The sequence below is a fragment of the Lupinus angustifolius genome, chromosome LG06 (genome assembly GCF_001865875.1).
Source record: "Lupinus angustifolius cultivar Tanjil chromosome LG06, LupAngTanjil_v1.0, whole genome shotgun sequence".
Lineage (NCBI taxonomy): Eukaryota > Viridiplantae > Streptophyta > Magnoliopsida > Fabales > Fabaceae > Lupinus > Lupinus angustifolius.
The window spans coordinates 31,647,846-31,661,361 of NC_032014.1; the positions used below are offsets into that span (position 1 = coordinate 31,647,846).

Genomic DNA, 13,516 nt, shown 5'->3' on the forward strand with positions numbered 1-13,516 from the left:
TATATATACCCTTTTGAATGATGTTATTTGCTAATTAAAAGCCATGGCCCTTGTTTTATCTGATAAGGAATTAGACAAAGGTAGAGTTTGTGTGACAGGGGCTTCAGGTTTTCTGGCTTCTTGGCTTATCAAAAGACTTCTTTTGTCTGGTTATCATGTCACTGGAACACTCAGAGATCTAGGTTACTCTCTTTCACTATATCTTATATTTCTTATGGAACTATATATACATTTTTCTAACATATTATTTCTTGTTAGATGAAATTTACTTAATAGTAGTAACAAAATACTCTCTTATTAACATTTCTCTATTTTTCTCACAAACTCAACAACTAGCATATGTATTTTAATTCAAATTACATTTGTTATCACATAAATTGTTTCATTTGATTCCTAAAATCGACTTTTATTATGAAGGACAACCACAAATTCTGAAAAAGATTAATTACTTACTCAAAAAATAAGAAATACTTTTAATAGTACCCAACAAAATTGTCATAAAAAAATAGAATTTAAACTTAATTGAAATATCAAATAACTTAATAATTAGAATAAATTGTACATTGAGTAACCCATTTTTGTGGGATGATAAATTTTTTCCCATTTTTCATCTTTGTTTTTATTTCATTAACTAAGAGAAAAGTAAGATAATACTAATTTGTGAATGTAAAAAAATCATTTTGCATCATAATTAAACTCCTATGTTGATAGACATTTGTATATGTATATGGTACTGATCATAATTAAGTAACAGAGAAACAGAAGAAATTTGAACATTTATTGAAGCTAGAAGGTGCAAAAGACAGACTCCAACTAGTGCAAGCAGATTTAATGGAAGAAGGAAGCTTTGACAATGCCATCATGGGATGCAAAGGTGTCTTCCACATTGCCTCTCCTGTAATCAAACCTACATCAGATCCAAAGGTATACATCGGGTACATATCCTCTCCAGTATTGAAGAGTCCAGTACTGAATAGGATGACAATACATGACAAGAACCATCGAATGATCCTAATTTAAAAATTAACAAAAACATTTCTCTTTCTTACACTCGAGTATTGGTCTATCTAGTATTAGAGATGATCTCAATTTATATATATCATTGATTAATTCTACTATATTTTTATGGTACATAGATAGCAACATATATGATATATTTTTGATATTATACAAACATGTCACAACAATATACTAGCTCACAACACTTAAGTAAGTGATTGGTAATACTTGTTGTTGCCTTGTTGGTACTAACTATGATATACATATGGAATATATATGGAGGTTGAGCGTTCGAGTCTTATGCACAATAAATACTAACATACTAATATTTGCCGATAAAATTTATTTTGATATGTAACTTTGGTTATCAATTTTATAAAAAAACAGATGGAAATCTTGGAGCCTGCTATTGAAGGTACTCTGAATGTGCTGCGTTCATGTAAGAGGAACCAGTTCCTTGGTAGAGTGGTTTTAACCTCATCTTCTTCTGCTGTTAGAGTAAGAGATGATTTTGATCCAAACATACCACTAGATGAGTCATCTTGGAGCTCCTTGGAATTGTGTGACAAAATTCAGGTACATATCTGCTTAAATAATATGACCATGTTTTATTGTTTAATCATTCATCTAATATGCTCAAACTTTGCATCTCTCACACCAATAAGGCGTTAGTCTAGTAATGTAAGATCTCGTTAGATTCCCATAAAGATCAAAAGGTTAAGATTTCGATCGGAGGACCGACACTTGTTGAGAGGGGTAACCACATCCCTAAAAGAGTTTAGTTACATTCCTTAGCCAAAACGTGTTTGCCACCCCTATACTCATTATTCTCCAATGGTGTCATTTTTACTAGCCAAATTTGTTATCCTAACTAAAGGGCACCCCAATGCATGAGAGTTTCATCGAGTGAAGTATAGGTAAGTAGATACGCATAGTCTTACCTTGCAAGTAAATAGACTATTTCTAATATTTGAATTCATGACCTTCAGGCACAAACAACCTTTCCGTTACGCTGATATCCTAGCTAACAACAATTAATTGGTCACCTTTATAAGGAAATTAACATGCTTCTAATTAAGTTGTACCATGTGTGTAATGAAGGCATGGTATGTAATGTCAAAGACACTAGCAGAAAAAGCAGCTTGGGAATACTGCAAAGAGAATGGGATACATTTAGTGACAATTCTACCATCATTCATCATTGGACCAAGCTTGCCATCACATTTATGTTCTACTGCATCTGATATACTAGGATTACTCAAAGGTAAACACATACTTAAGTGTCCCCTAGATAATTAACGATATTAATAATGATATATTGTAATTACCATGCAGGGGAAAAAGAGAAATTTCAATGGCATGGAAGAATGGGATATGTTCATATAGATGATGTTGCACTTTGTCACATTCTTCTTTATGAGGATGAAGCTTCACATGGCAGATATCTATGCAGCTCTAAAGTTATGGATATTGATGCTTTGGTTGATTTACTAGCAACACGTTATCCTAGCCTACCCATCCCCAAAAGGTTGGTTTACACCGTACAAAGTCGATAGTCTGAATCATATCTCGATTTAGAATAAACTTATTTAATTTTAAATCATTAATGTATCATCAGTTGTATGAATTTAGTTGAGACTATTTATTATGGATTATGTAATAATTTCTCCTAAAAAGATTTTTGCTATTATTATTTGTAAAACAACTTTTAACATTGAAGTCTAGAAAGTAATCACCCTTTTAAAAAGGTAATGTATATAACAATCCAAAATGATATGTTCTCTTAAACAATATTTCGGACTAATGAAAATATGACACATCAATTAAAAAATTAAATATTCATTATTTTTTTTGTTTTTTCTTCAATATCACTAGTACATGACATAGTTTGAGGTAAGAGATGATTGTCTTGTAACTATAACTTACAATGATTGTTTATTGGATTTTCAGGTTTGAGAAGCTAGATAGGCCACATTATGATCTAAACATTGGAAAAGTGAGGAGGCTAGGATTCAAGTTTAAGTCAATTGAAGAAATGTTTGATGATTGCATTGAATCCCTTGTGGATCAAGGCCATCTCACTCTTCACCCACCAAACCATGCTTCAAACTAATCAAGTTCTTTACATTAATAAATAGTTAAGATTGTATTCTAAATTCAAGTTAAGTTGATCACATGAGAGTCCCCTTCTCTCTTTATTTATACATATCAATAAATATACAATATTGAACAAAGACACCGTATATTTTTCTTTCCAAATAATAAATGAATAATTTTATCTTTATTGATACATAATTATATTATTTATGTCAGGTACATTTCATAAAATTAATGTAAAAAGTGAGATAATATTGTATGTTCCAACTTTAAAAAACCCTTAAATATTAGGGTATGGTCTCATACTAATGTTCCAAAATATATCTTCATCATCACCATCAATTATGCATTAAATCCAAATCAATGATAAAATGTCTTCCACCATTAGACCACACTCATGTAATAAATCAAATGTTCTTGACAAATTGTCTCCACTTTATTATGGTATTCCATGCAGCAATGAATCTCTTTCTTTTTTTGTAGGAACAAATGTTAGTATATTAATATTTGTTGTGAGCAAGATTCGAACTCTTAACCATCTTATGACTTCATGTATTAAGCACTTGGTAAAATATGTTATAACCAATGTTATACATGAAACGAGTACATGCGAGTAAGGATACTTTTCATTAATGGGGGACAAGTACCACAAAAAACAAAAGAACCAATAATATAGTAAGACATTTTAATCATTTTATGTACAATATAATAACACTTTTGTCATTAGAAACACATGTAAAATCATGTACTTGTCTCTCCGTTAATAAAGAGGATATTTGTTACGTGCATCATTGTTAAACAAGAAACACATGTTAATATTTCACATAAAAGAATCGAAATTGTAGATTATCAGTACCATAAAAGATAACATTTGACACTCATGTTAACTGTCAATAACCGTTAAAGAAGTTGAATGTCACAAACATTTATAAAATCCCATATGTACTCAATTGCATTCTTTCTTTTTTGTGTGTTTTCTCAGTTTCTACCACATTATTTCTTTTACACTCTGCAATGGAACAAACAGAACAAGGAATAGGAATCAAACTATACAATACAACTCCACCATTGGCTCCACCACCACGATCACCATCAGAGTCCGGCCGAAATCAACGCGGCCGTGCAATGATGGCGAAAGGTGTCCAAAAAACCCTCTCCAAAACTTCACTACTCGGAAACTTCCTACCCACTGGAACACTCCTAACATTCGAGATGGTCCTTCCATCCATCTACAAAAACGGCCAATGCACTCATGTCCAAACCATCATGATCCATCTCCTATCAGTCTTATGTGCACTCTCATGCTTCTTCTTTCACTTCACTGACAGTTTTCGCGGCCCTGATGGCAATGTCTACTTCGGCTTTGTCACCCCGAAAGGGTTGTCTGTGTTCAAACCAGGCCTCACTATACAAGTACCCAAGGAGGAAAGGTTTAAAGTTGGATTCACTGACTTTGTGCATGCAATAATGTCAGTTATGGTGTTCATGGCTATCGCGATTTCGGATCATAGGGTTACTAATTGTTTGTTCCCGGGGCGCGAAAAGGAAATGGAACAAGTGAGGGAGAGTTTCCCATTGATGGTTGGAATAGTTTGCAGCAGTTTGTTTCTTGTGTTTCCTACTAACAGGCGTGGCATGGGGTGCATGACAGCATAGGACTAATCAAATTGTTATGTCTATTGTGTTTGTTTTGTCTGTTTTATTATTCAATTCAATTGAATCTTTTCTAATTTGTTATGCATGTGTTAGAAGTGAAAATGTGAAGACTTGGTAATAAAATTTGTGCAGGTTTGTATTTATCCTATGATAATAACAATGGTTTGAATTAAATTATTTCAATGGTCTTCCCTCTATTGATGTGTATTTCACTTAAATTTTGAGCATATTCTTATGGGATTGAATACTATATAGTATATACCAACTTTTTGTAGTCCATTTTTCTTTGAATGTTGACAAAAACCAGAATGATATCAAAGTCACTTGAAGGGAAATAATAGTTTGAAATTTAATGCCTAAACAAATCAAATTCTAGAAGCAATCAACTTAGGAAAAACAAAATAAAAAATGAGTGATAAGGTGGTTTGATGGCACAGGTGGAGCGAAGGAGATTGGTTCGAGTTTCGTTCACAACAAATACTAACATACTAACAATTTCCGATAAAAAAACATAGGAAAAACAAAATGAAAAATGAATTATAAAGTGGGTTGACGGTTAAGGGTGGAGCGAAGAAGATCGAAGGTTCGAGTCTCGTCTACAACAAATACTAACATACTAACAATTGCCGATAAAAAAATAAAAAAATATAGGAAAAACAACTAGTTATCCAATGTAACCATGAAAACACCATCAAAGGGTGTGAAGCACAATTACAAATGTGACAATGGAAGCCATAGGGACAGGACCAAGCACCACAGAGGCTGAGGCTGAGATTGAATCTTCAAAGCTATCATCAGAAGCATAAGATGGAGGTGAAGATTTTGGATGTGGTGACATAACTTCCACAAGTAACTTTTGTCCATTGGTGCAGTGATTTTCAGTTCCACTGATGAAGTAGAAGGGTCCAGGCATGTCAAGATTCAAAATGCTCTCCCCATTGTCAAAGGCAGTGATGGGGTTGCTTGTGTCACAAGTAAAGTAGTCTTTTTTGTCCACAGTAAGAACTGAATCATTCTGGTACACAAAAACTGCACCAACATGAACATAAACTAGGTAGCGCATTTATTTGTATTCAAAACTTGTTCATATACTAAAAGCTTAATTCTTTTTTCATGGATCAAAGGACACCAGAAATTGTAAGAAGAGTTTCAACAAAAGGAGAAACAAGGAGTCATAAGTTGGTATGATGGTGAAGATGAAAGGCTTAAGGAACAAAGTGCAATAGTTTGTAGGTTCGAGTCTCACCAAGAACAAAAAGGGGAGTTTTATAACAATTGGGTTCTATGGTTAGGGTGAAGGATGTGAATGAAGGAGGTTAAAGGTTCGAGTCTCAGCCCACAACAAAAATACTAACATACTAATAATTGCAGATAAAAAAACATAGGAAAAACAACTAGTTATACGAGTTAGTAGTGAATAATAAGGTATGTGATTGTGAAGTGATTGAAGAAACTTACTGAGAGAATCTCCAACTTGGAATCTGTTCCTTTCAGCCCAACGGATGTAAAAAACAGTATTGTTGGGGACAGGTTCATGCCAACCTAAGTCATCACCAACTTTGAATCTTCTTCCACCTTCAACAACAAAAGTATCCATAGAACCCAACAAAATGATCACACAAGTACACATGATTCTCAAAAGGGATGATGCCATGTCTGTGTTATTGTTTTTTCACTCAACAATGTTTATAAGGAATAAGTAATAGATGGTTATAACTTGAAACTCAATGCAAATTATACAGAAGAATATGTATAGCACAGAATTATATATATGAATAGAGAAAGAGTGGTTTTGACGTAGTGCATGCATGCATGCATTGTTGGGTTTAGTGGGAAGTTAATTTTGGTGATAATGTGTTTGCAGTTATAAGATGTAACACGGTGTGAGTGAAATACCAAGAAGGTGTTGGTTTAGTAGTGTAAGGCTTCATTAGATTTCCAAGGTTGAGGGTTCGATTCCTAAAAAACGATCCTTATTAGGATGAGCAACCACGAACCACAAAAGAGATTAATTCCTTATCAAAAAAGGTGAAGGGATACTCTTGTGAGTACAAAAAAAAAAAGGTGTCAGTGAAATAAGAAGCCGAATTTGTGAATCTCGAATGAAAACTTAAGTTTTCATAATAATCAATTGAATACATGAATTAATTGTACAAGTAAAGCAAACTAATATGGTACTTTATTTTCCTACTGAATGATGATTTATATTGATCAATCATCAAGCACAACTATGAACATATGCACTGAATACATGCATTTTTAGGATTCTTAGGAACGACATTTTTAGGATTCTTATCAATATTATTATTCCTAGGAAGTTTAAATGTGATGTTCGATTAACATTCAACATTACTGGAAATATGTTACAAATTTATTTGATTACAAAAATCAAATAATTATAAAAGAAAAGGACTGTGATTAAAGTTAATAGTGGAATTGCAACATAACTTCTAATCTCATGCTATAATTTTTTTTATACATGCCCAATCCTGGTTATATATTTATAATAAGAATAAAGTAAGCATATTCATAATAAGAATAAAGTAAGCATAAAAATAATACAAAACACCAAATAAAATATTCATCAAAAGTAATAATGCCCAAATGTATTTTTCTTAAAACTCATAACATTGGAATTATCACATTCTCTCCCAAAAAATAAAATGGTAATCCTTGAAACAAACACATCAAAGGTAAATATTTTGTACACTGTATGATGGTTTCAAACTAAATAACAAGAAAAGGGAAAAATACAAAGAACTTAGGTACTAACCTGGCTAGTAAAAGAATATAATACAACACTATTATGGGGCACTAAATATGCATATGGTAGAAAATTCTCAAAATTGGAGCATTTGCCCCTACAAGATGTTAAGCCTGGCTATTCAAAGCTGTTTCTTTTCCATTACTAATCAATTCTTGAAGCTCTCTTAGTTTGGCATTCCGGATATCAAGTATGGTAGGAGGCATTGGTTTGAGGGAGCCATGCAATTCTACTAGATGAAAGAAGTCTTGTTTGGTCAAGTTTTTCTTTTCAACAAGCTCATTCACTATAGCATCCATCAGTGTTCTATTTTGCTGCAGGATCTGATATGCAAAACAAAGTTGTGACTTATTATTCAATCAAGTTTAATGCAAAGCAAATTTGTGAATTTATGTTCAATCAAGAGTTGCTTCTTTCCACTATAACATACCTCTTTTGCACGTTCATAACATGTGTTTACAATCCGTATTGCTTCTGAATCAAGTTCCTGGCAATGAAATACCTTAAAATTGTAAGTTGGTCAAATATAACATTGCCAAAGGTAAGTAGGGACAACATTTGTTGCCCCACAAACTGCCATAACCATGTTCTTCCATTCTAATTGATCAAATTATTTAAATATCCAATAATTAATAATGAAACGTGTTTCTTCACCAATCAAAATCTATGACGCAAGGTCGTGGGACAACAGATATTATTCTTCAAGGTGTATATGATGATAAACTGTACCCTTTTGGCCTAAATTCTTAATACTCAGACTTTTCGAGTTATATTGCAAGGACTTCTTGTTTTAACATTATAGTTGCAATTGTAACTGATGCCAAAGCTGCAAATAACAAGCATAATGACAAAATTAAACTTGAGAGAAAGAATCTGTACATTTATTCGGTCTGCCACCCAGAAGTCGGATATTCCATGATACTTCTCTGAAAGCCCACCAAGAACAAATGTCCTTGCTGCAGACCTAGCATTGTCTGCAGTTTCGGCCCATATCGTACTCAACTGAAATCAAATCAAAACGTTTCTACATTATGTTTAAATTTCTATTCATAATCAGGTATAAGCAAACAAGAAGGGCCCACAACTTAATATTTATCACGATCAACTAGTGAACATGTCGTATTGATATAGAAACTTATACAAAGTGAAAAAATAATGCAGTGAATCCTAACAAACAAAGTCAATGAAGAACTTAGAAAAATCTATTTATCTGACCAGTCCATAATTTGAGTCTGAATATAAAAAATCATATGCCCGCGTATTGTTTATGTTGTACTTTCCTTCTCTAATAAATTTTCAGAACATTTTGTAAACTAGCTCACAGAAATACAAATACCTTAAAACATGTGCAATGTAAAAAATAAAATGTGTTCACTTTTACAGTGTAAGGGTAAAACTTGTTTACCTTTACAAATAAAATAAGTGAGGAAACATGCAGAAAGCAAGTCATAATATTCTCTTACCTGATCACTCCCAAACCAAATTTCATCAGCTGCACGGGGAGCTAGTTGAACGGTAATATGATCAAGCAGGGATTGCCTACTGCATGATGTTAGTAGTTGCAGGTTAAAATAAAAATAGGAACCACTGAACACAGTTTTCTGATGCAATTCAATTATCACGGCAATGATATGAAATCAATTGAATTATTAAGGCAACTGGCAGCCCATTATCATCGACTGATGCTAGTAACATACAAACCAGCATTTCATTCAGACAGAGGGCATTCTCCAAAAGTTAAATATCTTAATTAAAAAGGGAGTAAATATTTATCTAAGGAATCCATACGTGAGCATTCCTTCATTAAATCTGACTGGATCCATCTTCACCCGAACATAACCCAATTCCCTACCTGCTCTAGGAGCAATTGTCACCTACACCAAGGCAACAAAAAGCTTAAATATCACTTTACATCCCAAAAACGATTACATGGTGAACCTTATTAGGAGAAAATAAAGAGAAAGTTTAGTTTTATATGAATGAATCCAATGAAAACTATGTTTTGAAAAGATATAGAACAAAATGCCACTCTCTCAAGGTCAACTTCCTGAATTGTTAGGACTTTACTGTCTAGAGAGAAAAGTAACAAAAAAGCAAAATGGATAGAGAGAAAGTACATACAAACTCAATATTTTTAAGATCAGAAAAGTTCACGGCCACAACAGCCATTGCAGCTTCATTTATAGCTACTTGTTTCCAAATATCTGGGCTTCTTTCCTTTCTATCCAGCATTCCTCTTTCTTCCATTTGTGCAGCTTGTAATAAGTCATCAGTAGTAACCTGCAATAATGAAAGTCAGAAATGAAGGACTGCACAAACTAACATATCCTTTTCTTACTACTCCTTTGACTTCTTTCCCCCTTTTATCTATGTGCACTCAACTTTTCTGACTCCTAATTAAGGCTTCCTATTATGGAGGCACCACAAAATAAAATGAATAATTCACTCGATAAAACTTTTCCTTATAGTCAGTTAAGCACGTCTTTTATTTGCATGTAAATTTTATAAAATGACAAGGACAATAGGTATGACATGCATATAGGATTAGCAAAGCAGGTAGCTATTGCCCATAAGGAAATACCTGAACAATAACTATCTGGCAAAGACAAATTGTTTGGACATTGGAGGCATTACCTCAGTCCTTGAGTCCCGCATCATATTGATGGCAGCAACTTCGACTATGTTGGCTAGCTCCGCACCAACCATTCCATCAGTCATACTAGCAACGGCTATATAGTCCACATCTTCAGCCATTGATTTTTTACGAGCATGAACCTACACAGTATAACCAGGAAAAAGATGAATAGAGAAGCTACATAAGTTTAAAGCTATTATTAGTCACAAACTCAAAGCTACTAATTCTTGAAAGGAAAAGCATAAACAGTACAAAAATGCTGTTAAAAAATGAATTTGGAATGCTAGCAAGTTGGTGAAATACAGCAAAGGAGCTACTACCTTCAGAATTTCTATGCGGCCAATAAGGCCAGGCTTGGGGATAAATATTTTCCGATCAAACCGGCCAGGTCTCACAAGTGCTGGATCCAGAATGTCTGGTCGATTTGTGGATGCAATAGTGATCACATCCCCTCGTCCTTCAAACCCATCTAAGCTCACCAGGAGCTGCAGAATTCAGTCAATACTAAACATCAAGGAATATAAACACAAAATTTTACTTCATAAAAGCAGTTAGAAACTTCAGTCCTGCCACCATGCATAACCTGATTAAGAGTGGCATCACGTTCTTGTCCACCTGAACCCTTAATCAAGCCACGCTCCCTTCCTACAGCATCCAGCTCATCGATGAAGACAACAGATGGAGCCTGAGAAAAATAACATGAAAATGGGCCAATTCAAACGCTGAAGTTGAAAAAAGTAGGTAAGTTTCAAGTGATGACCAGAAATGTAGCATGATTGAAAGCAATGAAGTCCTATCAGCTTGAAGCAAATAAAATGATGAACAATAGAATGTCTCGAGTTTAGATGCTAATTGACAGAGGAAAGTTACTAGTTGAAACCGGTTGCAAGAATCAAAATCTTAGAATTTGACTTTAAACAAATAAGAAAAATCATGATCGTGCAGTTGAAAAGCTAAAAATATCGCATACATTTTCTTTTGCTTCTTGGTAAAGTGCTCGGACACGAGAAGCCCCGACACCAACATATATTTCCACAAACTGTGAAGCAGAAATAGAAAAGAAATTGACCCCGGCTTCACCAGCCACTGCTTTTGCCAGCAATGTTTTTCCCACTCCAGGGGGGCCACAAAGAAGTATGCCACCTAATTCATGACCAAAACCAAATTTAACCTTTAATAAGTCAAGTGTAAAGCACAGCAAAACTGAATGTTCCTTGCTTTCTTGTGATTAGATAAATGATGTGTGTAGCTACAATAGGATAATGAAATATTCAGCAAGCACAACATTGCCCAATAGTCATAGAGTTCAAGAAGATTTTCCTCTGAAACTTCACCAAATAAAACTTCAGTAGATGCTAAGAGTAATTCAAATTATTCTACTAAATGCTTATGAGAGTTTAGGTAAACTAGACCTGGTATCTTCACTCCTCTCCTTCGGTACATATCTCCATGTGTAAAGAATTTAACAATCTCCTCGAGTTCAAGGCGAATTTTACCCAGCCCAGCAACATCGGTAAACTTCACATCCACACCTCTCTCTAGATACTCGGGAAGCCTTTTGTTTTGTGCTCTTCGAACGCGTGCCCCTGATCTCATAAACTGCTTCGCCATTTTTAAATAAGGATTTTGCTCCCCTTTCCCTTGCTCACTCTCGTCATCATCATCTTCAATCCCCTCCATATCCTTCTCCAACTCCCTCATCTTCTTTCTCTCTTCAGCCTCCGCTTTCTCAATCTTGATCCTGTCCTCATAATCCTTCTTCTGCTTCCTATAATTAAGCACCACGACCCTATAAAATATGTAGAAGAAAACCAACCCAAGCACATTCGCCACATTTGGATTCGTTGCCAAATCAGACCAAAAATCAGCCATTCTCAAATAATTTTCCCTCGAGTCACGCATCGATTGCTGATACTTCACCTTCCTTAACTCCTTCTTTCTCCTCCTCTCCTCCTGTTTCCTCTGAATCTTCATATTCCGCGCCACCGTCTCTGTCTCTTCCCTCATCCTCTTCATTTCCTCTTCCCTCTCTCTTTTCAACGCCAACCTCTGTTGCCTCACTTCCAAAGCCCTCTTTGATTCCCTCTTTGGTTTCCTGTTCCAAAATGCCAAATCCCATAATTTGTCGATAGGAGGAATCCATATATTCGACAACACGGAAGGTTCAATCTCGGGCTTCTTAAGTGGCGGTGTGAACGCATTAACACACAAAGAATCAACCTTTAACTCATCCCATGAATCCCAAAACTTACTATGACTCTCAAATGAAGGCAACACTGTCCTCAACACCCTAGTATCATCCAAAACTACAAGAATTGGCTCTGCCCTTAGCCTCAAATTCACTGAAGCAGGTTTAATTATATGCTTGAGCTTACCATTCCTCTTCAGTTCAAGAACTTCACTATAGGGAATTCTATCAGAGACCATTGGAAGATCCTGAGTCCATGATTTTAGCTCCTCCGGCGATAAAGGTTCGAGCTTTTTGGTCGATGATTTTTTGGGTGCCCGTTTTTTATCCTTAACAACGGTGGCAGTGGCGGCGGAAGCTGGTTGCGGGAGTGAAGCAGAGATAATTGTTAGGGTTACAGAGAGTTTGAGGAAATTGAAATTGTTGGGAATGGGGGTTTTGTTTTTGTCCTCGTCTCTGTCTTCTTCATCGTTGGTTTCTGGGGTTTGAATTCTGGAGGAGATGGAACGAAAATTGGGAATTGGGGAATTGGTTAGGGTTTTGAAATTGGGGTTAATGGATTGGGGAAAGGAAGAAGGGTAACGTGGAAGAAGGAAATGGAAGGCCATGAAGTGTTGTAGTGAAAAAATGGAGTGAATTTGATGCTACATTATGTTTTGGCAGTGATGTTTTTACAACTAGGATAAAAAATAAAATTATTGTTTTACTTATTTTTTATGAACTCTTGAAGAATTATTGCATGGAGAATTATGGAATATATACAGAAATGAGATGAGATGATAAGATATATATAGTTTCTAAAATAAAGTTGTATGATTAGGTTTAATTTAACTTATATATAAAGGAAGTGATGTTATGATAAGAATTTAGCCAAACCATCTTTTTTTGATATAGTTGTCTATACTACTTAATAAAAAAGAAAACACATTTCTAATCTTAACCGTAATCTTAATTCCAAATTTATAGAGAAGCTTATCTGGTCACAAAGCATTCAAGGATTTCTGATCAACAAACCATAGAGAGAGAAAATAGTTGGTGTAGCAACATCAATTTACTATTATCAATGGTAAGATATAACAACAAAGAAGAAGATGAAGGAAGCAATGCAAATCGCCATGCATGTGCAGCATGTAGGCACCAAAGAAGAAAGTGCAAGGAAGATTGTTTTCTTGCTCCT

General features: G+C 34.6%; 4 protein-coding genes across 4 annotated transcripts; 2 read left to right on the forward strand and 2 right to left on the reverse strand.

Moving 5' to 3' along the window:
* On the forward strand, positions 39-3,162 carry LOC109351229 (tetraketide alpha-pyrone reductase 1). The gene is made up of 6 exons (XM_019592626.1): positions 39-182; positions 755-924; positions 1,387-1,575; positions 2,101-2,263; positions 2,335-2,527; positions 2,950-3,162. Exons 1-6 carry the CDS (start codon positions 44-46, stop codon positions 3,110-3,112), a joined length of 1,017 nt encoding a protein of 338 aa, XP_019448171.1. The 5' UTR covers positions 39-43; the 3' UTR covers positions 3,113-3,162.
* LOC109350999 lies at positions 3,945-4,860 on the forward strand. The gene has a single exon (XM_019592308.1). The coding sequence runs from the start codon at positions 4,111-4,113 to the stop codon at positions 4,750-4,752; it is 642 nt and encodes a 213-aa protein (XP_019447853.1). The 5' UTR covers positions 3,945-4,110; the 3' UTR covers positions 4,753-4,860.
* Positions 5,427-6,473, reverse strand: LOC109351012 (mavicyanin-like). Its single transcript, XM_019592324.1, has 2 exons — positions 6,211-6,473; positions 5,427-5,781 (listed from the first exon to the last, which is right to left on the reverse strand). The coding sequence occupies exons 1-2, from the start codon at positions 6,404-6,406 to the stop codon at positions 5,444-5,446; spliced, it is 534 nt and encodes a 177-aa protein (XP_019447869.1). The 5' UTR covers positions 6,407-6,473; the 3' UTR covers positions 5,427-5,443.
* Positions 7,454-13,023, reverse strand: LOC109351230 (probable inactive ATP-dependent zinc metalloprotease FTSHI 2, chloroplastic). The gene is made up of 11 exons (XM_019592627.1): positions 11,564-13,023; positions 11,122-11,294; positions 10,735-10,836; positions 10,472-10,636; positions 10,151-10,291; positions 9,638-9,796; positions 9,305-9,390; positions 8,980-9,058; positions 8,396-8,518; positions 7,947-8,003; positions 7,454-7,839 (listed from the first exon to the last, which is right to left on the reverse strand). Exons 1-11 carry the CDS (start codon positions 12,945-12,947, stop codon positions 7,624-7,626), a joined length of 2,685 nt encoding a protein of 894 aa, XP_019448172.1. The 5' UTR covers positions 12,948-13,023; the 3' UTR covers positions 7,454-7,623.